This window comes from Takifugu rubripes, chromosome 1 (genome assembly GCF_901000725.2).
Source record: "Takifugu rubripes chromosome 1, fTakRub1.2, whole genome shotgun sequence".
NCBI classification, from domain to species: Eukaryota; Metazoa; Chordata; class Actinopteri; order Tetraodontiformes; family Tetraodontidae; genus Takifugu; species Takifugu rubripes.
The window spans coordinates 4,401,928-4,427,098 of NC_042285.1; the positions used below are offsets into that span (position 1 = coordinate 4,401,928).

General features: G+C 44.4%; 1 protein-coding gene across 4 annotated transcripts; it reads left to right on the forward strand.

Moving 5' to 3' along the window:
- The first annotated feature begins 1,573 nt into the window (after positions 1-1,573).
- Positions 1,574-25,171, forward strand: pax2b (paired box 2b). Of its 4 annotated transcripts, none has more exons than XM_029847852.1 (10): positions 1,574-2,163; positions 3,406-3,583; positions 3,935-4,132; positions 6,938-7,017; positions 7,101-7,220; positions 13,361-13,536; positions 15,653-15,767; positions 21,313-21,414; positions 22,826-22,912; positions 23,366-25,171. In XM_029847852.1, the coding sequence occupies exons 1-10, from the start codon at positions 2,121-2,123 to the stop codon at positions 23,485-23,487; spliced, it is 1,221 nt and encodes a 406-aa protein (XP_029703712.1). In that variant the 5' UTR covers positions 1,574-2,120; the 3' UTR covers positions 23,488-25,171. The 4 variants fall into 4 exon arrangements, with proteins under 4 accessions (XP_029703712.1, XP_029703716.1, XP_029703719.1 ...); XM_029847856.1 differs by having other exon boundaries at positions 3,418-3,583; XM_029847859.1 differs by having other exon boundaries at positions 1,575-2,163; positions 23,347-25,171.

Here is a 25,171-nt window from a genome sequence, read left to right on the forward strand (position 1 = left end):
TATACGTTCAAAACAACAACTTCAGCAATTTGCCTCCCCCCTCTTTTCACTCCCTCCATTCTGCTTAATTTTATTTCCCAACGTGGAGATCAAACCGTACACAAGCACGAGGGCACGAGAACAGAGGGAGAGGTGGGAAAAAAATCCGAGGGGGGGGGGTGGTGATGATGGTGGGTCTCAGGGAAGGGGGGAGAGGGGGAAAAAGAATGTAGCTTTAAGGGAAATGTGCAGCCGGGTGTGAAATTACAGCCTATAGTGCTACATATTGTACCAGAAGCTCACTCCAAAAACAGTAACAAAAAGAGAAATCATCCCCTAACCTGACCGGGAGGCAGAGCGTGAGATGTGGCCGTCTGCCCCTAAGAGATGCCCGCCAGCTCCACCGAGCTGATCCCGCAGGAGAAGGGCCAAATGTGGCGAGCGTGCGTGCCCGCAAACGCGCCACAATCGGGCTTGCGTTCACATTTTAAACTCATTGTTAGGGATCCGGCTATTGCCGCCTTTGGTAAAGTAAAATAAAATATAAATAGAATAAAATAAAATAAAATAAAACATGGGAAGGAACTCAAATAATATTTTAAGTTTTGCTTATTTGAGGTCCTATTTTTAAGCGTTGTTTTCTCGGTTGGATTGTTGTCAGGAACTAAACTCATCAAATATAACCGATACATTAACCACTTTATGGTTAATGTAGTATTTATTTAGTGCATTGTGATCTTTATTTATTTATTTTTTGGGTGGGGGTGACTAGTTTTGGGCGCGTCTTTCGGATTTATGGCAACGCCTCAATTCTCGGTTAATAACTTGGCTTTGAGAATATTTGCAGGTATCCGAGTGCACTCCGAGTTTTACTTTTTTGGACCACTCTGACGTGCAGTGCCTTTAAATTTCAGAAACTATACAGTGCCATCTACAGAAGCCAAGCGGCACTGCTGCGCGCACCTCGAGTCCATCCCCAACCTCCCAATACCTCCAGCACCATCACCGCCACTGCTCCCAGTTTGGAAGACCGCAAAAATGACATTAGCATCAAAGGAACAACATCCTAATTCACAGACATTAATCACTTGTATATGGCTGAATATTAAACCAAAAAATATGTCTGTAGTCAACTATTTAGGTCTAACATAAAATCCATGACAAACAAACGTTTTTTTAAATCAAGTAACTTATGAAAACACGCAAAAAATCTTCAAATTTGTTAGCAAAAAAAAAAAGAACAGCAACAAAAAAACGAATTTGAGCAAAATCTATCTAATTTCTAATTGTGAAGCAACAGTAATTAAAAACTTCGTCCAGCGATATAATCCACAGCGGCTACAACATCTAAGGAACTAAAAAATAAATAAATAAAAACATGTTTCCATTTCTTATTTACCTCCCTCCCCTACCCGTTGGTGTCTCAGACCTCCTCATTTGGACGTCCGATTTTTAAAAAATATATATATTTATTTATATATTTTGCGTTGGCGAATCACAAAGTGTTGGCATCTAATGCCTTTGTCTGACAAGTCATCCATATAAGCAAAAGGGGGGGTGTACAGAGGGGAGGAGAGGGAGAGAGACAGAGGAGGGGAGGGTTGCAGCTTTTAGAACCACAGACACACCGAGAGGCTTCATTCTAAACCCAAAGATCGAGCCTAACGCATCCAGCCCAGGAGAGAAACCCCGACGTGTGCGCGCGTCTTCCTTCGCCGCTTGTGACGCGTCCACCGAGGCCACCACCGGGATTTGAGGACGTACCGGGCCCTGCACGCTGGACCTCAGCGTTTTCTTCCTCTCAGAGGCACGGGGTGTGCTCGCTTGGCACGCTGTGAGAATTTACCACTGGCCAGGCTTTGAAAAACAGCGACAACGCAACGCGGGGTCGTGTTCCTGTATCCAGCGTGCGGTCATGCTGCGCACCTGCCAGACCTCCGCTCCAGGACCGGACTGCTGAAGACGAGAACGGCAACTTTTGGCGAAGAAGTTGCCACCAGAGCGTTTGCGGGAGCCGGCGTGGAGGGTCCAGCCAAGCCCCTCGTCGACTAGAATCACATATTTTTTCTTCTCATTTACATCCTTGAAAGGAAGGCGAAACGGCGACTTCGGTTGATTATCTCTCTTTCCTTTGCTATCCAATGGATATTCACTGCAAGGCAGACCCCTTCACAGGGATGCACCGTAAGTAGCTCAACCCGAGTTTCTCTGTCAGAGAAAAATATGGGGAAAACATTAAAGATTTAAAAAAAAATAATAACAAAGATGTCGTTTAAACCACAGAACACCGCAAGTTTTCTTTCTTTCAAGCGTCTTCGCGTAAAATGTTTAATTGAATGTAAACTTGACAGTGTATAAAGATGCAGGTTATCGAAGCGCTTTTCACCCCGGGGGTAATTCTCAGGATTTTTAGAAAGGAATAAATGTGAGTAATGCTTCCGTGCACACAGCGTGGATGTGCACTGAGACTGAAGTAAACAAAGGCAGGTACTCCGATTTACACGTGTATTAATCTGCAGCTTCCCGCGCTTTGGCTCAGCGTGTGCGTTTAGGCCTAATGGGCACATTAGTGGTCGGTGTATTGTCCAAATTATTGAAAAATCAGACAGTCCTCTTGGTCCAACATTCACAAGATACAGTAAAACACATTGTTTATTTAGTAACTTGTGTGTTAATAATTAATTTTCGCCCTTACCAAATTATTCACCATATGTGACGGGAATAATTGGTGAATTATTCCACTGTCAGGCAAAAACAATTCAAGTCCTGTGAATCTATTGGGTCTGTAATTTAAATAAAAGCTTTAAAAATCTTAAACAAATTATATCTATTAGGTACTGTCATACTCATTTTACATCAGGTTTCTTTATGCACACTAATAACGTGATTTTAAACACAAATGTGTTATTACAGATGTACTTTTAATATTTTATTTTGAAAAACCTACGTCCTATGAAAACATAATTGTAGCAATTATGTGGGGCGATTTTTAGAATATATATAGAGATAAATAGGAAATGAAAATATTCCGCGTTAGTGTTGCTTTAAACATATTAAAAGTGTCATGACCAATTTTTCACATTATTAAAAAGTGTGGGGGGAGGGGTATTTTTTTCAAAAATCCAAAACTCTGCCACAAAAATGCTATTGCGAATAAAGGGGACACATTTATTTTTATTATTATTTTGTAGAATGGAAAACTTTTTAAAATTTGGAACGGTTCAGAAAAGAATAAAAACATTTCACATGTACTAAACGTAGAGCAGAAACAAATCATATCACTGACGTTTAGATTTATGACCATAAGTTTTCCGCCATTTTCCTTTTTTGTCAAATTTAGAAAATATATCAAATATCTTCATAAATATCTATATTTCAACGTCTCTGAATGACGTTATGTAATGTTACGGTGGTGTGCTGCTGTTGTATCCCACCTAGGGCAGGGAGGTGTGAACCAGCTAGGCGGGGTGTTTGTGAACGGCAGACCCCTCCCGGACGTGGTGAGGCAGCGGATAGTGGAGTTGGCCCATCAGGGCGTCCGGCCATGCGACATCTCCCGACAGCTGCGGGTGAGCCACGGTTGCGTCAGCAAGATCCTGGGCAGGTAAGTGGAAATTCCGTTGCGAGCGGGTCCATCCTGCTGATCCTCCCTCCCGCCCACCCCCCTGTAAAAATGCAACCCTGTTTTTATTAACAAGGAGTTTTCATTCCGTGTATGATAAAGATTCACTGCCAGAGATTATCTTCTGCTATGCTAATGCTAGTTTTCCATGATATTTCCATTTATGTTTTTCTTTTGGAATTGACAAAATTAATTGAGACGTAATGATGCTCTGATACATCAACTTGTCACAGGTGGACACGCGTAAACTATCCAACATTTACGCACCAATGCGTAAAATCCTGTTAAGCGCACGTCACATCTTCTAATTAAAAACAGAATATCTTTCAACAGATATTACGAGACTGGTAGTATCAAACCGGGAGTGATTGGTGGATCTAAACCTAAGGTTGCCACGCCGAAGGTGGTGGAAAAAATCGCAGACTACAAGAGACAAAACCCCACTATGTTTGCGTGGGAAATCAGAGACAGGCTGCTGGCAGAAGGCGTCTGCGACAACGACACCGTTCCCAGCGTCTCATCCATTAACAGGTAGGAAAAAACAACGAAACGTAACCCAATGTGTAGGATATTGCGAGGCCTATTTTTTTTATTTTAATTATGTGTGGTTAATGGGCTGGCCGCGGGATCTTTAATGAAGAGGGTCGGCAAATTGAAACTCAGTCATCACGGTGCTGTGAGCGCACCACCCACAACAGAATATTGTTTGACCAAGTTTGTGCCGAGGCTGCCTGCGGTCTCAGAGGTGCAATTCAATCTTTCAGACCAAACTCCCTCAACAATCAGCAGTACATCCAGGACTGAGTGAATCTGTCGAGATGAAAACCGATCAATATTCGGTGACCAGATCCCGTGGCGCTATAAAGAAGGCCAATTTTCTTGAGCACATCTAATGTGCTGCAGCGGCTGCTGCTGCTGAACGCAGACACAGACGGCCTCCTTTTTATCGGTTTATATGGTCTAAACCGGTGGGCATTATTTATTGGCAGGGGAAAATCGCGGTTTAAATTATTTCTATAACTTATTTCTTTGGAGGTGTCTTCAAAATGTGTCGCGTTATAGTGACGCACTCCCGTACAGCAATGCAAATGCTCGTGTCAAACGCTTGCATGATAAATTGAAGCCACGGGTTTAATTTAAATCTTGGTTTCCTCAAGCTTTCCTTGAAGAATGAAAACAGGAAAAAGTGGAGTCACTCAGGATGACCCAGGGCACCCTCTGCCCCCCTCTGCCCCCCCAACCAGAGATCCCCGGTGATGAACTTTGGTTAAGACGCACTGTTCCATAGAGCCAGCGTCAGCATTACATTTTAATGAGCTGAGAGCGTGGACAGCTCCATACAAGACATCTTTTAAATAGAGGGGGGGGAGGCTGAAGAAAATTCATTTCATGCTTCGTGGCTGCTTAAAAAGCCCCATTTAAAGAGGCTCAGACACATGTATGTGATAAATTCAAAACCTGCTTTAATATCTTAAAAGGAGCTCTGTGATAGTTTTTTTTTTTTTTCAATTCCAATTAAAAGCTCTCTATTTTGGGCGTTGGGGCGGCCTCATGTGCCTTTGTTTCTGTGGAGAAATTAAATTGTGAATATAAAGCACAGTAATTCTATCAACCAAATACTGTATAAGAGCTGCTTTGCATTTCAATTATGGCTTAATGCTAAGGATGCCCCTTTTTTAGAGTTCATTGTGCTGCTCTGCCATACACACACACAAACACACACACACAAACACACACACAATGTGTACACACACATTTGTTTTGATTTAGCAGGGGGTTAATGTCTTGATATTTGTCTGAATTTCTACAGGAACAGTCCGCAAAAAAGAAAAAAAAGGTTCAGAATCAACAATCATCGAGTTTACCTTTTTAAACAAAGATAATAAGATGGAAATATATATATATATATATTTTTATTTTATTTTAAAATGAAGAACATTGAAATGAAATGAGGCAAAAGGCTGCTGTGACCTTTTTTTTCCAGTTGACTGATCTTGACTGGGGCCGGTTGCGGGTTTCTGTGGCTGACAGGCTGACCTCAGGACTGTCTACAAAAGAGGATGTTCTATTTAAACACCTTTCACCCACTTGCATTATTAAACACCACAGAGATAGTGTTCTGTGCTCTGAATTTGGGGGGGGGGGGGGGGGGGGGCACCACAACCAACAAGTAACATTAGCTCGCTGCTATAAAAAACCATGCACCAAAACAGGCCTTTACTGGCGCCGGATTCTACTGATTCAAGAAAAGAAAGCCATTTTTAAAATTTCTTCAGGGGGGAGATTTAGCAAAAGCCAAGTCCTTAATTCATCCCCCCAAATTGCTTCTTCAATACCATGAACATGGCTACCAAAAAAAGTCTTTCGATTTATGTGGCACAGACGAGTCATAGGGTCAAATAACTGTTATGGCGAGGAGTGAAAAGAAATGAAAACATCAATATGCGCTCCCTGGGAAAGGCTGGTTATGGGGTAGCTTTGCCTCCAAGGAGAGCTTTCGCTCTTTTTTTTATTTGCGACAGTGTTGGATTTGTTCCCCCGACGCCTCCTGGCACCTTTGGCCGCATCAATATTCACATCGTTTGAGGCTTTTCTTTGTAAAACGGTCAGAAGGTGAGGATCTTTGAAAGGTCTGAGCAAAAATCAAAACCTGAAAGTGACCAAAGAAAAAAGAGGGCGAAGACGTCAATCCTTTAAAGCCCCTTCGCACTTTCCTCTGTGCTAGCTCACAAGGCATGCGTGATAAATAGTTTTAAACTTTACAAATTATTGTGACAGCTCCCTTTCTCCCCAAGTGCCATTCAGATTAACGGAATCTAATGCTGGCGTAAGCTTGTGCAAGGCAATAAGGAACTATTGCTTTCCTGTCACATATAATTTATAGCTTTCTATTTGCATCTGTTTGCCCGTGTGGCTAATCCCCAACTTTTTCTCCCCGAGCCTCGATCAATAAACCCTCATCCGCACTGGCACACGCGGGCCGCTGGTCCTACAGAGATGTTTGATCTGGGAAGCAAAGGGCTACTATATAGTGAAGTAAAACCCCCTCCACAGTGAAAGAGAGAGAGCGGGGGGGCTGATTAGTGCGGGCCAGGTAGAGCCAGTGAAGCCGATCATTGAGGTGAATTGATGTGATTTCATGCTTTGTTTGCAAGATCAGTCAGAGCAAAAGTGCAATGAAGACTTTTCTGCGCACCTCCCCTTTAAGGCAAAAACGCTGAGGGGATCTGGCCGGCGTACCTTCGCTGATATCTTAATCACAAAGGTTTCCCAGACGCCGTCGCCAAACAAGGCTCCTGGAAGAAAGCGGCTGACTGTTTTCATTTTGCTCTACAGGATCATCCGAACTAAAGTCCAGCAGCCTTTCCATCCATCTCCTGACGGGACTTCCCTGTCCACGCCCGGCCACACTATAGGTAAACACGGCAGCAGATGACATAAATCACTGCGCGAGCTACGATTGGCAGCAAGTTCTGCATCTTTGTGTCTTTTCCCTCAGTACCGAGCTCAGCCTCTCCACCTGTAACCAGCGCCTCCAATGACCCTGCGGGATCCTACTCCATCAATGGAATTCTGGGAATTCCGCGATCCAACGGTGAAAAGAGGAAAAGAGACGACGGTAAGGATGCGTTCCTCTTTTCCTCTGGGAGGGAGGGAGGTGGGAAACTAAACAGCCCAGGGTTGTAATGCAGAGAATATGTCCCGCAAACCAAAAAAAAAGTTTAGAGAAAATAGAATTCCCTCCAGTTTTATGCTATGAAATTCACTTTGCTGAACTTGCAATTACAGCAGGAGCGCCGGCCTCAGTAGATGACCCTTATAAAACACCTAAGCCTGAACTCTGTTACACAGCCGTGTCAATCTGCCAGCCTGTCTTTTGATTTGAAGACACGACCTCCGCTGTTGTCTCCTGCAATTAATCTTTATGGAAGTGATTAAAGGGCTTTAGATAATTACATGTCAAGATGATGTAGCCAACCACCCGGGTCAGTAAAGAAAGGCCCTAAAGCTCTGCAGAGAGCTTTCCTTTTCTTTTTTATCCGTCCCCCCTTGAATATAAGTGGCTTCACTTCTCCTCTAGAAGTAGTAGGTTAGTGGGTATAAATAGACCTCAGGTCATATAGATTATTGGTTCTGTAAGCAATAGGCTTTCTTAATGTCACCGCATAAGCAGGTGATGAGAATAGCTAAAGAGATGCGCTCGTGTTGGAGAGCATGTATGGTTATGGAGGGATGATGTGGCTGCTGGAAAACAGGGGGCAGTTATCTCAAACAGGGGTGGGAATGAGAGCCTTATTTCAGCGCTGCTCTGGAATGAGAGCTAATCAGCGCGCGGCAGTGGTTTACATAGCATCTTCTTTGTTCTGTCGTTCGTCTGGAAGCGCGGGAGGCGGGCGGGTGGGGGTGGGGGTTTCGGGATATTGAGTGGAATTGATGTTTTATGTGTGTGCAGGGAGGGCGAGATGACTAATGACCTGTCAGAGGTAGATTTCCTGGCAAAGATATAAAAACCAGCATGACGTGGACATGGCAAATGACATAATCAAGTCTTTCCCTGTAAGAGATGCAATCGCGGAGGCATAATGCAAACGTCTGGTATTTCCAGGGGTTCATTTTCAGTCATTGGAGGACCTCTCATATTAGCCGGGGTGTAATGTCTCGTCACTGAATGATAGAATGCACACATTTCTATGCAGATTGCCACTGAAGGGCAAAGAGGTATTAAAGGGCATGGAGAGGAATAAGGTGTCTGTGTGTGCGCGGAGGGAGAGCTGGTCTTTTGTGGAGGTCTTCCAGGTGACAGCGCCGTGTTTCTACAGTCTCAAATGATTCCCCTAATGTGCTGCCATTTCTGTGATTTAGATGCTCTGAAGAGGAGGTGTGTGTGTGTGTGTGTGTGTGTGTGTGTGTGTGTGTGTGTGTGTGTGTGTGTGTGTGTGTGTGTCAGTAGAGTATAGATTGTACTAAAGGCTTGACAGAGAGCTGTAGTTCTTATATACTCTCTCAATGGTCAGCTGGTGCCTACTGGAACCACAGGGTCTGGGATACTTTATCTTTCCAAAATATAAACCCCCGGCCTTGGGGACACACACCCACACACACACCCACACACACACGCAAGCACAGAGAGAGAGATGTGCAAAAGCAATGTCTCGCCTGGAGCCACAGTTTGTAAGAATAGTATATTACATTCGATGTTACCCTGTAGACACTATTGTCCTGTTACTGTTTTCTCTTAAAGTGAACCTTACCTTCAACCCCCAACCGCACCCCCACCCTCCAAAAAATCGAAAAAAACGTGTTTAACTGACAGTCGCAAAGAAGCTTAGCTCAGAATCGGTCGGTTATAGCCTCAATGTTGGTGGCGACTTTTCAACCATCTCAAGAGGCCAGTTATTATTCTTCCATACATTGCAACTTTACATCTAAATACACAATGTTTATGTGTTTAGGGAAGGATTTAATGCTACACCATTTATCCAAAACAGCAACCGCCGTTAGAGAGCTTTGTCCAACTGTTGGTTTAAAGATTAATGGTTGGCGGATGTCTCTTTCACTGTTGCCTTCTTTGCTATTCAGACACATTTCGCTCCCCCAGTAGGCAGTAGTCTATACACAGTTAATGCTTGGATTAAATTTCTTCACCGCGCAGTAGCTTGCCTGAGCCCTATTTAACTTGGTAAGCCCCATGATGATTATGGCACAAGCAGTCATTATCGGCGGCTGAAAAACATGAGCAAAAATGAGCGAAGAAAGGGAGGAGAGGGATTCTTATGGAGGAAGGGAGGGGGGACGGAGCCCCGGTGAAACCGATTGGCCCGAGTATTTGTTTTAAGCAGGCGCAGTGGCGCTGTGCCAGGTCAGTGGTACCCTTAAACTCCCCCCCCCCCCCTCCTCATTACAGGAGGGATGTAGCGATAATGTAGTGTGACGCGTGGTATGTACACTGGGTCTCGGCAAGAGGAGCTTCAGGGACACAGGTGTCATAAGAACCATTAATCTGCTGGTGTCACGTGTTATTGCAAATTAAAAGTAGCGTGTTACACTTGGCAGCCATTGTTGCAGATGGACAGGGTAGGTTGGGGGGTGGAGAGACCGCCGGAGACGGCGTCTTTTACTGGCCGCTGCCTTTCGCTTTCTAAAAAGTGACACAGATTGGAATTTGCAGTTCTGCAGAGAAGAAGCCATCACCTCTCAGGTTAACATCCAACCGCCCGAAAGACAAAGGCGAGTCCTCCACAAAGCAGCTGATGTTTGAGCCCACGCCGGCTTTCACGGTGGGGGGGTTGTTCACCCCTCCCTGGCATTAGTCCTATTTGAAGTCATCTGAACACACATTGTCCACCACGTCTGCACTTATTCGTTTGCCACAAATTGCATAATCAGACCTACAGATGACTTAATTTCAGCCATTCTGGGCACTTTTTTTTGTCTTTCTTTTTGCTCCGTGGTAGCGCTTTCGCCTTGATTTATGAGAGAAATACCACCAGAGAAATTTCATGATACGCTAATCATCGTACATTTCAAAAGCCAACAACAATAGCCGCTCAAAATGGATGTGATTCTGTGCTTCAGTAGCTGTTGAATTAATTGTTTCTGCCTCCTAAGCATCAGGAGGACTGAGCTGATGTGTGCGCGGGGAAATGAGTGATGGAGCGAGCTGCCACATGCGCCCTGCTCTGTGTATCAGCATCTGTTTTTGGAAAATCGCTATGGCAACTCAGAGCAGGGCAAAATGTCACCAACTTCGTACGATATCGAAGTGGCCTTTCAAACTGGTGCAGAAATCTGTCAATTTTATTTTAATCAGAAGAGAAACCAATGGAGCTTATCAAATATACATTTTTCTTATGGTGAACAAACATATCAGAGTCCAAATTTTCTTCATGTTTACAATGCAAACATTCCATTAGGAAAACAATACGCAACTGAGTTCATCCAATTTGTTTTAATTTGATTTTGTTAACTGGAAATTAAATCAGGCAGGAAATTATAGAGGGGCACCAGCGTAGTGGGGGAACAGAGCGCACCTATGCTGACGCGCAGGTTTAAGAAAAGGCTGTTGGGGGGGGCGGGGCTGGCGCGACCTTCAGGTGGCAGCACACCTCCCCGTGGCGTCAAACGGTGACCTAAAACCTGGGTTTTCTCTGCGGGAAAAACTTTCATACTTTTCAGAAGTTTCCCCCACACGTTTATTTTCCTTTTTTTTTTTTTACTCTTTTTGTTTGGCGACCAGTCACTCAGGCCCGCTCCCAGTCCTAGAGTTGCACTGGCTAAAGGATCCTGCTGGGGGTCGTGACCTCCGGGTGCCAAACCCGCAGAGACGGGTCCACTTTAAAGGGACGGTTATCTGATTCGAAAGAGGCTTTTCCCTCGTTACCAGAGTGTTGATGCAGAGAGATGTCAAGATGAATACACTCGGCGCCAGAGATGATCAATAAACAACCACAGAGAGAGAGAGAGAGAACAGCGCCGACCAGCAAAACCAGTGTGGTGAAAAGGAACTGCAGATCCCGTAGTATCTAAATTAAATATTGAGCAAAAGTTAAAGTTTTATCGGAGGTTGATTGAGCGTAAAAGTGGGAAGGTGGTGGAAAAAAAGCGCCGTTTGGCCTAAATGAGCCTCTTCGTCATCACGGTTATAGCTAATAACCCTCATGGTCCGATGTTTGTTTTCAACAAAGATGCTCATTTTATCAGGTGAATGTTTTCAGATGGGAATCATGAGCTGGGCGGCTGAGTGGGAGGAAGAGAGAGAGGCCCAAAGCAGGATGGGTGTGTCTTGCGTGGGAAGCGCGTTCCACAGTGGCGAGTGATAAATACGGTGGCGTTTTAGGGATATGGATCTAATGCTGCGGCACAGGCCGGCGGATAGAAAGTAACCAATGGCTCTTGTTTTCCTGAGTAGCAAAGACAACAGCTTGATAAAAAAAAATAAGGTTTCCATGACAATCAAAACATTAAGTTGTCTGTTCAGCCTTGGTTTGGCATTTCTGACTGCTTTTTATGTTCTGTTTTAAGTTTTTTAAGAGTTTTCAGCCAGTAGTTGGCGTTAGCATCACACTCCTCCTTGGGTTGATTGACAATTATATATCTATAAAGTCCCATTTCACATTTATGAAAGAAAGCACCAAAACAAAGCTTTATTACCGAGCTCCATTCGGGCAATTTTAAAATAAAAATAGCCAATTGTCCTTCAAGATTCAATAATATTCTCCCTCCCTTAACTTTCTTGTGGCGGCTGCTCTCAGGCCCATCCTTGCTGCCCTCCACTCTCATGTCAACTCTTTTAATTATGATCTGCCTCATCTGTGTTACAAAACCACTGTAGCAACACAGGATGTAATTAATCAGTGTTATTTTATGACTTGTTCCCCTCCGCCGTTAATCAATTACTATTAATGTTTGTTGTGACTGTAAATAAAAAAAACGTAAATATCATGGGTTCACATTCAGCACATAGGATAAACCAATTATTATAATAAATAACCGTTTGTCTTGGGCTTTTAGTTTCAGCATCAAACTGATAAATGAGATTTAATAGCTGATTGATCTGATCACACGTTGCTCTTTTCGGCGCGTTGCTTTTCGTCGATGGAGGGAGACAACCTAATGAGGCGTTTTTACCAAACTTGCGGCTCTCTGCGCGGGTTCAGGCTAGCGCCCTCGCATGTGCAAAGCCTTTTATTGCTCCTTGGGCTGGATACGGGAGAGTCGGGCTCATCCTCTGGCCCCAGCCTGTGAAAAAAGGTCAAGCGGCAGAATGGAATAGCAATATCCCTCCCAAATGGTGCCTTCACACAGACATGATTGATCAATTGAATTCCGCGGCAGAGAAAAATGTGGGATTAAGTGGAGTATTATACGCACAATGAGTTGAGGCATGATGTTCATTTCAAGTTCATTTCAGCTCCCTCTTGCCACCAGATCAGGCAATCAATAGGGGCCTTGCATATCATATATCACCGCTCTCCTGCTCAGGGGAGAACATAATCTGCCACAAATTCAGAATGACGAATTTGGAGGCGAGCTATGTGGGAGACATGTGCAGACTCAGGGAATGCAGCGACAGAGGCGGTGAGGTGATGGGAGGTGAGGGGGAGCTATGGCTGGGTGGTCTGTAAAGGTTTTAAAGCACGCATGTGACAACCGAGGGAAAGCGGAAGCATCCTTCTCCCAACTGTTGGGTAATCAGGTCAGGAGTGCTGTGTTTGGAGGCGCGGGATGATTGAACTGCGATTTTTTCTATTTGTTTTTTATTCAGCCTCTTGTCCGCCACCGCTGTTTCCAAATGAAAGCACATTCTCACAGGGAATGGAAGCAGTGAAGGGAAATTGTGCTCTTCATTTGAAGTCGTAGCGGAGGTTTTGGAGAGGAAATAAGGATGGGCAGGGGTAGAAACATTCCCCACTCGGAGTAAAAAAAGGCAGCAAAACAGGCGAGCTGCTGTTTTCATTTGCCACAACATGTATATGTCTGCGAGTGATGGTAATCCATCAATTACCACGGGGCACTGAGATCATGAGAGGTGCTACTGTGAATGGGGTTGCGGAGAAAAGCCAGCGATGTAGCCAGTGGCTCACTACAGCCATTAAAGAGTGGAAAAACCTGCAGTCCATCCCTTTCTGTCCTCCTCTGATCCCCCACAGAGAAAATCCAGGAAAAAAAAAAACATGAAACATGAGGGGAATATAAAGTACATAGCTTGAAGTGAAGGCCAGCTTCCCGGGGTCAGACTGTTGCTCTTTCTCCTTGTAGATGGTTCAGATGGTTCTGGCCCAAACAGTGATTCTCAGGGTAGTGTGGAGAGTTTACGGAAACATCTTAGGGCAGATGCCTTCACCCAGCAGCAGCTGGAAGCGCTGGACAGGGTCTTCGAACGCCCTTCGTACCCCGACGTCTTCCCAACATCGGAGCATATCAAAAACGAACAGGTCAGTAGCCCCGCAACTCACCACTTCACACATAACCCTGAGATGAAAAGCGCTTTTGTCACAGACCATGAAACCACAGCTAATTAAACAAACGTCCGAGGTGTCCAGCCACTGGATTACAAGCTAGCATGAATAATGCTGGAGGGATCACCAAGAAAACACCCACGCGTTATTGATTTTGGGATGAAAAACACATTCCACGTATCCCCGTAATTGAGAATAACAGTAAGACGATCAATATTCATGTCCCCCCCTCCCCCCTTCATGTCTGATGTTATTCAAACGCTCTTTCTTGCACAATGTTTGCGCCATAGTTGAGAATCGGCCTCACCCCTTACATACCACAGCCACACTTGCAATCCATCCTCATTTTTAAAAAATTAAGAGGTGTTTTGCAAAAAGTCCCCCCCACACACACACACACACTAAAATGACAGCTGCAAAACACCACTTATTAAAAGCTCTGGGCTTATTACAATGGATAACCTTTATTTACATTCATTATACTATTAAACAATGAGAGACTATTAATTTCTCTTCTACAAGTCGGACCCATAAAGCAAAAGCAGTCCCCTAATTGAGTTCATTTTAATTTCTCTCCAATCGGGGCGAATTACGCAGGTGATAAATCAGTGGGACAGGCCTCACCTCCAGAAGAGGGCCTAATTTGCAGCTAATTACGAAACTGATTTCTACTGGAAGATCAATACCAAAACGAATTGGAAATGACTTGCAATCACAAAGAGCATCGAGAAGGGTATTAAAAGGGAGAGGGGAAAGGGTTAGCCCCAAAAAGGGGACATGTAAGGGGAAGAAAGAAAAAAATCCAGTCCAGGAAAATCACGTTTAATTTAATGCAATATTAATCACAACACTTTCCCTTTCATGGGTGCCTCACAGTTTTTCTTCCCCAGGAAAATGTGGCCCTATTAGCCAGTGTCTGCGTTCTGTAACGAAGCATTAAAAACCCATTCTGGAGATGCAAAACTGAATGGATTCACCCCTCCCACACTTCTGCCAGCCATTTGGTCATCCCTTTCACACATATCTTTTCAGCTTCCCCCCTTCTGCCCTTTATCTGCATGATAAAACGTCTGTTTGGCGTCTGAAGCCTCTGAGAATAGAGGAAAACATCCGACATTGTGCCAGCGAACAGTTGTAGCAGACAATTAGAGTTTATCGGCGATAGTAGCAGACAAGAGTGGGGTCACGGGCGTCCCCCCCTGTGGGAGCGCGGCCCTCTGAGCCACGCGGGCTCGCACTGGGCTTTGGACGAACAGTGTCAACACTCACGCTCCGGAAGTCTTGTCTCATTAAAAAATACTACTAACATCTGCCAGAAGTGTCTTAATGCTCTCTGTGAAAGGAAACTGCAGAAATGAGGGAGAGTATTTGTTTACTGAAGGCTCAGTTGGTCAAAGAGATTTAATTTGACTGTTTTTTAACCCCATTTCCTGCATTATTTTATCACTTTCTTGTCTAAAATATTCAAAGTGAATTCTATCATAACACAGTTTTCACTTTAAGAGGGTAACAAAATGATTTCGGCCTCAATTACTTCAATTAGAAGGTGGGATTTAGGTGAATTCATCCTTTCACACACAACGTCTGAACGAACAGGCGTTACAAAAAAACACAAGTGCCAGGTTCACGAGCGATTCTTTGCAAAGATGTCATGAAATTTAAAGGAGGTTTAGATTTCAAATCAAGAGCGTAAAAGAAAAAAAAATGGAGGGGGGGGGGGGGGGGGGGAAGGTGAACGGTGCCTCTCAAACAGGGCCACATGGTGTGTCCGTAACAAAGCAGAACTGCCTTCTCCCTTGGCTGATCAGGGGAAGGACTGCAGTCAAGCACAAAGGGCCAGCTGACGCCTTGGCTTTTTCACTCATCTCAAAATCCCCACTTCCTCTCAGACAATACCGAAATACATTCATGATATGCTTGAACTGCCACCCTGCAGCTTGGACACACACAGACACACACACACACACGCATACAATGCTCTCATACAAATGTATACTGGTACAGGCCTGTGTAGAGCGCTTAATGGAGGAGGAGAAGGGAGGATTTCTAGGTATTGTTTGGTTGTGTAATGATTCAACTGTCCTTTTCCCAGGCTAATGAGTACACACTGCCTGGCCTGAATTCCAGCCTGGACGAAGTCAAGCCCAGTTTATCCTCTAGTGCCAACCCAGACCTGGGCCCCAGTGTGTCGCAAAGCTACCCCGTAGGTAAGACCAAGCGCCGTACAGTACGCCGCCAACGCAGCTTCAAAACGATGAATTGACAGCCCCCAAACAATAATAAAGGCAAAAAAAAGAAAAAACACAAAGCGTGCAGACTTTTTTTGACGAATTTCACTCTGAGCTTTAAAAGATGGCGAGACTATTAACAGCAGTGGGTTGGGTTTTTTTTCTTTATTTCTGCTGAGCAAGCAAGGCGATGACAGAAATCGGGGGTGTGGGCAGCTGTTCTGTCACCGCTGGACAAGGACCTTTAGGTGACAACCTATCAGGGCTATGAGCGTGTATCAGAACGAGGTCTTGTAAGGGGAGGGGGGGTGAAGAGCCAGCATGCAGGACTGTCTGCTCTCTGGCCGCGTTGCCCCTGCGATTTGTTTGCAGGGAGACAGCCCCGGTGTCTCAGCGCACGAGTAATGTGCCTCGGTAAATACAGGCTGGCATTTCTGCCGCCCGACTCTAAACCTTGTGATCATTTATTTTACCCTCCCTGTCTCCCCCACCACCGCCGACCTCTCCCCCTCTTTCTTTGTCTCCTCTCTCCTTGTCACACTTAATGACCAGCTGGCTAATTGAAATATTGTTTGGCTGTTGCCGCGTTATTACCGAGAAGAAGGTTGAGTTTACCGAAAGTTTACGACGACTGACCTGAGATTAATACGCAGAGCTTTTATTAAAATTCATATAATTAAGCAGCCGCCATCAAAGGCAATGGGGTTCTGCGTGGGGGTGGACAGGGTGATTGAAAATTGCACCAGTCACCCCCCCCCCCCCCCTTCTCAAATGATAGCCAGGCAGTCTTATGAGAAAAGAAAGGGCCCGTTTCTCATTAATATGTGGGAGGTAGATTTCCCCTGTAAGGCAGGCCTCCTGAGAAGAAAGGTGCGTGTTTGTCCTTTGTGCACCGCTGGCCTCTGCAGAAAGAGGGTTTGGTTCTGCAGGCGGCTTTGTTTGCACCTGGGATATTTTAGATGGCCTCTGCGGGGTGGGGGGTGGGGGTGGGGGGTCTGCTTACTGCTTTACAGGTGCAAAGAGACGCAGGAAGAAAGATGCGATTGTATGCATATGAATGCGTGTGCATGTGTGTGGCTTGAAGAAGCGTCGCTCTTCTGCCCCGGTTTATCGCACACTCTTTCCTAGAGGTGAGGGGTCGCGGCGGAGGGAAAAGGTCTGGCCACCTGGCCCCGGCCGTCGAGGCAAGACAGCCGGGCGCAGATTTAGAGAGCGAAGAGACAAAAAAAAAACCCTAATCGAAATAGGAAGAGCTCACATTGCTGAGGTTTGAGTCGCACCCGCCGACGCCGCCTGTCGCAGCTCCTTTGCACATGTGAGGAAGGCACGGGCTGAACACGGACAAACTCCGGCCAAACTTCTGCTCGCTGGCATGAACTGGGCCGCTACCTCTATAGCACAAACAAACACCAGCCTTTGGCTTCGACTTGGTAATTGGTATTTAGTTAGCGGCTCCTCTGCTTGGTTTTCCCTCAGTGCCCGCCTGTGTGGATATTAGATGATATTAAAGTGTGTGTGGCCTCTCTAATGGCTGACTATTACAGTATACTTGCCAGCGATAAGCCTATCAGGGCAATTTTAAGCTGTGCAAAAAGTAGTAAATTATCTGCCGCGTTTGGGCTGAGATCCAATTTCAAATTAATTGTGTCTTTACGGGGGGAAGAACTGGAGATTATGTTCATCCTTAAAATGTTTTCCGAACACCAATTAAAATGTGTGCAGTTATTGATCTTGTTGATTTTTATGTCCTGGAATTTGCATAATCTATTAAAAATGAATGATTCATGAAGCGCTCATTGGCAGAGATTGGAATTCTCGGTGAGATGAAAGACTGGAGCGATAGAAATCTTTTGTGTCCTCTGCTTATCCTATTAAAGCTCAAAAGTATTTCAAATAAGAAAGGGATTTAAAGGTATTGTGCACATCATCGAAATTCAGACTCAAGAAGCCACTTCCATTAAAACGCTTCTCTCTCTCTCTTTCTCACACGCGCACGTGTGCACGCTCTCTCCTCCACATTAGCGCTGTATTACTTTCTAAATAGTCCCTCTTACCACATAAAAACACCAAAGGGTTCCATGAATATGTGGATAGGACAATTGAATATTGTGGGGTAATTTCTATTGTTGATATGGGAAGTCATTTCTTTGATGAATTCCCTTCGAGAGATGGATTTCATCTCAAGTATCTCCTTATTCTTGTTATTTCAACTGCTTGAAATTCAAATGGTATGAGCTGGGCGCGTGTGTGTGTGTGTGTGTGGGGGGGGGGGTTATGAATAGGGGAAGGAGTTGGAAACTTTTTAGTGTATTTTCAGAATAGATGGAGAGATGGCCCCGATACGGCCGATTGTCCACAGTTTCTATAGAGGGCTTCAGCATTTCCTGAAATTAGTCGGAGCCCACCTGTTTTCGCGATGGTGCTTGGGCTTTTCCTCAGTGGGAGTTTTACACGTCTCCACTCACTGACTGCACACTCAAGACTCTTTAAACTCGTCTCCTGCTGGGCATCTTAATGGGAGCCTCCAAAGCTTTTAAGCTGCTGCGTCAACGACACTTCTGCTCTTCAGTTCGACCTCCTCCTGTTGTGAACCAAAACTTCAACTGTTCCAAACTAAACTGTTCCATCCTCAAATGGGTTCTGGCTTCGCCGTTGTGCGCGGAGAAGTAAGCAAAAGGCGATGCCCCTGCTCTGAAATGAGTGCTTATTTCATCTTCACAAAAGCAAACTAACCTTTGAACGGGCATTTGATAATGAATGACTTTCAGGCCTCGTTTGGGGAATTGAAGCAATTTGGCTCGCCAAGCATTCTTTACTTAGTTGTGATTAATTAGGGTGCTGGGAATTTTTGGCTTGTGATAAATTTCCTCATTCTGCATGTCTGCATATAGCTTAGAAAATGGAGGTCACCGTGTCAAACTTGTTTTTTTTGTGTGTTTGGGTTATTTGGTTATTTTTTTGGTTGTTGTAGCAAACATAAAGTTGTCCCCGATGTGCAAAATGTCGCAATTTAGCAAACAAAAGAGTCATCCATTTTGTTTCTGAACCGTATAAAAAGGTGACCCTGGTTTCAGTTTCAAGAAAGTGACCCTTTTTGTTGAGTTAACCCACAGATTTGATTGGTTTTGTGCCATTAATTAAAGACAAAATGCAATGATGTAGCTAGTTGAGCATGCAGAGGACTCAACCTACACATTGCGCATGCAAAGCTACAAATTGTGTTTTTCCCAGACTCCAGCAATCATCGCGGAACTATTTATGAAATGAAGAGAGAAACCAACAGGCTTTTGTGATGGCAAAGCTAAAAAAAAAAATCTTTCAATTGATTTTCACAGGGAAGGAGGGCAGGGGAAAAATAAGAGCTTGATTTGCTGGCGTTCAAACTAAGGGGACTGTCAGAGAAAACAGACAACATAAAGAAGCCCATCATTTAATGAGAATCTGGACACACATCTCTGTTTGTAAAAACAACAAAGGCTAGGAAGCAGCTAATGAGGCTATCATCGCTGCACAGAGAGTTCTCTGAACCGGCGCCTCTCTGAAAGAGGGCTTTAAAGCGTCCTCGGAGCAACAGCCACAGCAGAGCAGCAGGAAATCGCTGCCAAATGAATCTAAAAACAGGGCTACGAGATGAAGCTGTGATCACTGTTAACAGTCAGCAAGTGTAGAATCGCTGATGAACGCAGAAAAGCTTTAAATATCTGTAGAAACAAACTATTAAATCCCGTCTGAATCAGTCTGTATTTAAAGAGGAATGACTGTTGTTTGCCCGCTGCAAGCCGCCTAAATTTTTCCATTTATCAAAGAAATGAGGCTGCTTCAGGAGACAAAGGCTCATTTCCTCCATATGAAGGGAAGTAATGAAGAGATAAGACTGTTTTCTTTTTATTAAACATACATGTGCGAGGAGCATAACTGCTGCAATTAAAAAGAGGAAAAAAAGATTGGGTCAGTGTTTGCTCAGGCAGTCAGGAGCTACAACCATCTCCACACACACACACACACACACACACACACACACACACACACACACACACACACACACACACAGAGCTGGACCCCCCACCTGCAGAGCTCCCACGGCTCCCGTTGACTTATGTGCACCGGCTTGTGGCTAACTAATTCTTATTATAAATGGAATGAAAGGTCAGCCATGACCTCAGTCTCCTCTGGACAGCTCTTGAACTCCGTCATCTCTGACGGCTTGAAAACAAAAAGCCTCTTCATTTACATCAGAGATCTGCATATAAAAATCAGTTATTTAGCAATTATATAGACTTAATGTTAAATAAAAACAAAAACTGCAAGCTGACTGTGGTTTCCCATTGCGACTTTATTTAAATATCTGCGTATGACACATCCACGCATATTTAAAAGATCAAACATGCACCTGTCTCTCCATATTGCCTCCTTTTTTTTTTAAAGCCTTTATCCGTCTGTCATCACATTACATTAAGGAAGCCATACCACCAGGCTTGCATGGCTCCCTCTACTTCCTCCTCCTCCTCCTCAGGCCTTCCACCCTGCCTCTGCAGATTCACCATTTATTTCTCTCTCTGACCCTGCCTGCCAGCATGTCACAGCAGGTATCCAGGGTGGCTCATTTGTTCATCCTTTTATTAAATAATAGCACTCCTGATACGGCACGTCGAGGAGTTGATTTGTTTTAGGTGAATATCTGCGGGGCAACAACGCTTTATGCTCTCGTTAGCGTCTCTTTTCCTTTGGCTGCTTTTTATTCTGAAGTGAAAAGCGACAATGGGTAATTTTTCAGCGCATCGCTAATAATCAATAGTTCTGTGTTGTCCCGAGCTTCCTCATTAAAGTTCTACTGGGGGACAACTTTCTCTTTGAATCCAAGTGGCCCTTGTAACCGACAATGTAGCATGGGCCTCTCCTGCCCCAGCCGCTGCGCAGATTGGGGTTACATGCCGGCGTCCGAATGTCCCCTGTGTCTAACACAGACGACCCAACGTCACTCTCAATTACAGAGCTGAGGGGCCGGTGTGCTCCGACTTTAGACGCAGAGGGAAAGAAGGGAGGCGTAAGGCTTTGTTTGACACGTTTGGAGGCAAATTCATGAGGTTGTTTGGTTGTTTTAACGTCCAGACGACGTGTAGGAATGATACTTTATTATGTAATGAAATGTAATTCTGAGCTGAATGTCTGACCTGTTTTATCTGCTAATATGTTACGCTTCTGTGTCACGCACTCATACAGTTGTCTGCACAGTGACGGAAGAAGTCGAACAAAATTTGTCAATAAAGTTTCTAGTAATAGTAGTTAACAGCAGAGGATCAGGTAGGGGTTCCTGCTACCAAACTGTGGCTCAAATATTAAAACATCATCAATCACAAGTTTGTGATCGATCATTTAAAATGTCTCTGTTCCCAGTTTGACATCACTGTAACTGTATAAATACAAGCAGAACATTCTATGAATATTTGAAGTTATGTGGGAAATGGCCGCTGTTGCTGTTTGTGAAACCTATGCATCATTAATGTGTTTTATCTTGTCCTTCTAGGCAGAGATATGGCCAACACAACCCTACCTGGGTACCCCCCTCATGTTCCCCCCACGGGCCAGGGCAGTTACCCGACCTCAACGCTGGCTGGAATGGTTCCTGGTGAGCGAGCAACAGCTTCACATTGTTAATCATAAGCGGTGTTTCAAATGTGGCGTCATCTCCCCCTCTATTTAACCTGCAGTCCAGGTTCACAGAAACCAGTTAAGGGTCAAGAACTATAAGCATGGGGCCACTGGAAGAGGCCAGGGTTCCTGTTTGCCAGTGTAGGGGCACACAGATGCGGTTTTGGTGCTCGGTATGAGTCTCGTGTCTTTCTATCAAAGCTCCGGTGTGATTAAACCACACGGACGGGGAAACCAGTGGAGTGTACACAGTGTTAGCATATTATTTACCTATCACGCGAGCCATCATGGGCGCCGGCTCATTCCTTTTCTTCCTGATGACGGCATGTTATCACCCCTGCCAAGAAGATTCTATTAACCGTCCAGCTGATTTTCATTCGTTAGTCAGAGTCTAATCTTAAAAAAACACATGTCGCTGAAATACAGCACTTTGAATCAATTATAAAGACTTCCTGCAAATATTTCTTTTGCGTGTGTCAGAAAGTGGACCATTCAAACTTAAAAATAATAGCAATGCTTGTTTCAAACGGGATAAAACTCCATCACTAAGATGGGGACACAGTAGATCTATATGATCTTCTCTTATTCTACGGTCTTGTCATTTTTTAGTTTCCAGCGCCTGCTCTGATTTGATTTATTTTTAGGTTTTGGCTAACAGAGCAGTTCATTCTCATCGGTGGAAAGTTAGTTGGTGGAAACGAAAGGGGGGAGCGGCCACTCAGCACTGGGGGCTCGCAGTTTTCGTTACAACCCACTCATCTTGTGCACAGCGGCTAAGATTTAATAACAGGCGCGAAACATTGTTAAAAGCAAAGTCATTTTTCACAAGCTCCAAATAAAATTGGGCCTTTATTGGCTCGTAAAAGAAGGAAACGTGTTGAATCAACAGCGGTGCTTACTGACACGCCCCAAGTTAACTTACCCAACGATGCAACCAAACCTCAGGAAGAGATGGGGGGGGGGGCATACGGGTTCAGATTAGAGATGTTAAAATTCCTCCAAGAAAGGCTGCAGGATTTATTGCCTCGTATCAAAAATGTATGCATGAGGCTGTTTATTACCGCTCTGTTTATTAAAATGCTTTGGAATATACTGGAAGAAGAATGGATAGATATCCTTAAATGGGACCAGGGAAGCAGCCTTCAGTGTCACATCCTGTATTGTTCAGTGTTGCATAACTTAAGTGAAATGAAAAAGAAATAAATTACTTGCTTGGCTGGTTGCACGGCGATCACTATCACCCCCCCCCCCCCCCCCCCCCCCCACCCCCCCACCCCCCCACCCCGTTCAAATTGCATCCTGTTTTGAATGACAAGAAATGACTGCATGCGAAGCGTAATGGTTTAAACGCATTGAAATGCTAATTGACTTGTTGTTTTGTGTTGCAGGGAGCGAGTTTTCGGGGAATCCCTACAGTCATCCGCAGTACACAACCTACAATGAAGCCTGGCGATTCAGCAACCCAGCACTACTAAGTGAGTAATAAATACTGATAAAACATTAGGGAAAAGAAAAAAACATTCCTAAAAGACCTCCTAAATGTTGATTTGGCAACCTAGATGTAAAGTTAGCTTTAATCACTCGGATACATCACTGTAATGTATTTGGCTCCATTTACTGTTGTCATTTGATATCAGAGATTGAGGGAATCACTCTGATTGATAGCTGATCCTAATGGAACCAGAGAAGCCACCAACACTGATGGAAAGTCATCAAAAACTGGATTAAAAAGAGGATTCTGGTTTATAATGAGAAACCCATATTTGCCTCTGCGCTAATAATCTGATTTTTGTAATTGTAGACACGGGTTTGGGTAAAACAGCTTAAAAATGCTAATCAGTGACAGTAAAATTGGTTGCTTGGAAAGCTTTATCGGTTTCAAATGGTCCGTTCTTCTGTTAACTTTCAGGTTCCCCTTATTATTATAGTGCCGCATCGAGAGGCTCCGCCCCTCCAACTGCTGCCACTGCCTATGACCGTCACTAGTTACCACGGAAACCAAATCAACCTTCAGGACCATGGCCTTAGCCTCCATATTGCCCCGGTGTGAGCGGCATGGTCCACTGGACACTGAGCAGCTGTGCATAAAATGCTCCCTCAGACAAACTTTGGGGTTTTTTTGGGATTCCAGACAACTTCTCTCCTCATTTTTCTTTTTTTTACACTCAAAGCCAAAAGAAATCCACAAGTCATCACCAGAGACAGTCGCAAGCGGTGAAATCAAATTGCAGTGGTTCAAAAGAAAAAAAAGGAAACAAAAAAGACCGCAAATGTATGAGAATTTGTTTTCCTCTTGCAGCCGGGTCACAATTTCATCCCATCCAGGATCGATACTGAACATTCCTTTTCTGGGCAGCCCTCAGCAGGGGCGCTGTCCGGAGGTTAAGATGTAGCAGCAGCCTTTGCTCACACCTCCTTCTCATCTCCCTCTCGATTCGGACGGCGGCGCAGTGAGGTCAGAGGAGATTAGCAGCAGCACGTGCACGCCGCGGCCGGCCGGCCTGCGCCGCGTTGCTTTCTCTTTTCTTTTAACCACCCGGACGGTCACCAAGGAGACCTGCAGCCCGAGTACATTGACTGCTTTGTGATGCCATGAGAAGATTAGGACGTGTTCTCCGTGATACACAATCAACAATGTTAAAAAATGACGAGGGAGTCAAGAAATCTCCATTTGAAAATCGACGGAGCCGTGGCAGCGCATCAGCACGGCCGACTGTTTGCAAGATTTCAAGAAAACTGGTATATTCTTAAAAATGATTTTTTTATTTTTCATTTTTTTATAACGCAGATAAACTGCAGAATGCTCGGCTCATGTTTTACAATTTCTTATTTGTCAGGACAAGCGGTCAAAAAATAATAAATCTGTTTTTGTGTTGATTTTGCACTATTTTGGGGAGGTTTGCCACACTGGAGCCTGCTTATGCAGAGAAACGATGATGCATATTTGCTTCATTTCCTGAATATTGACTGTAAGCATCAGTCTGAAAAGGCACTTACAGTTTTTAAGTTTTTTTTTATTTTTTATTATTATTATTCAAGGCCCATCACTCTGTGTCACTGCCTTGATCTGCACTACTACTTTGTCACAGCCTACATTTTAATTTAAGTTGATTAAGTCTTTGGCATTCAACAGAAAAGGACCTAACAGCCATTCTGAGTAGAACAAGTCTGCGTATTACTCGAGAAGCTGTCGGAGTCACTCTGAGCGAGTGATTCTGATGGTTCCAGTAATATCGAGAAGCAGGGCAACGATATCAGCTAAATGCCTTAACCGCGTTCCATTCAGCACCCTCACGCGTTCCGGTTCATCCTCCGAGTCCGTTGCTGGTTACTTCATCTGTCACGTGAATGTATTTGCATCCGCCAAAGACTTAGTTGCTGTTACTGTTTATTTACAGGCTGCCTGTTTGCATCATGAAAGCAGTATTATTAGGACAAACCCACATTTCATGAGGAAAAGTATATGTATAAATTCTATGCAGTGCAGAGGTGGTCATCATATGCATATTCAGCTGTAAACCTAAAGGCAGGTGGCGTTTATTTAATTGTTTTTTGCAAAATGGTCATTTTGTAGAAGCCTTTTTGTTTTCCTGTGTGTGATGTGAAGACAATTCTCTGTAAATACAGTAAAGAAACAATGTCTCTCATGTTCTCATGCTCATGGGTATGATTACCTCCATTATGCTGGTCTCACATGTACAATAATAAAAGTGTCTGAAATCTTTTACGCTAAA

What these genes read in the sequence shown, in the direction of transcription:
- pax2b (XM_029847852.1), top strand. Translation starts at nt 2,121, where the DNA reads ATGGATATTCACTGCAAGGCAGACCCCTTCACAGGGATGCACC. An exon ending in CCCCTTCACAGGGATGCACC is followed by an intron (nt 2,164 to 3,405) that starts GTAAGTAGCTCA and finishes GTGCTGCTGTTG; the next exon opens with TATCCCACCTAGGGCAGGGA. An exon ending in GTCAGCAAGATCCTGGGCAG is followed by an intron (nt 3,584 to 3,934) that starts GTAAGTGGAAAT and finishes ATCTTTCAACAG; the next exon opens with ATATTACGAGACTGGTAGTA.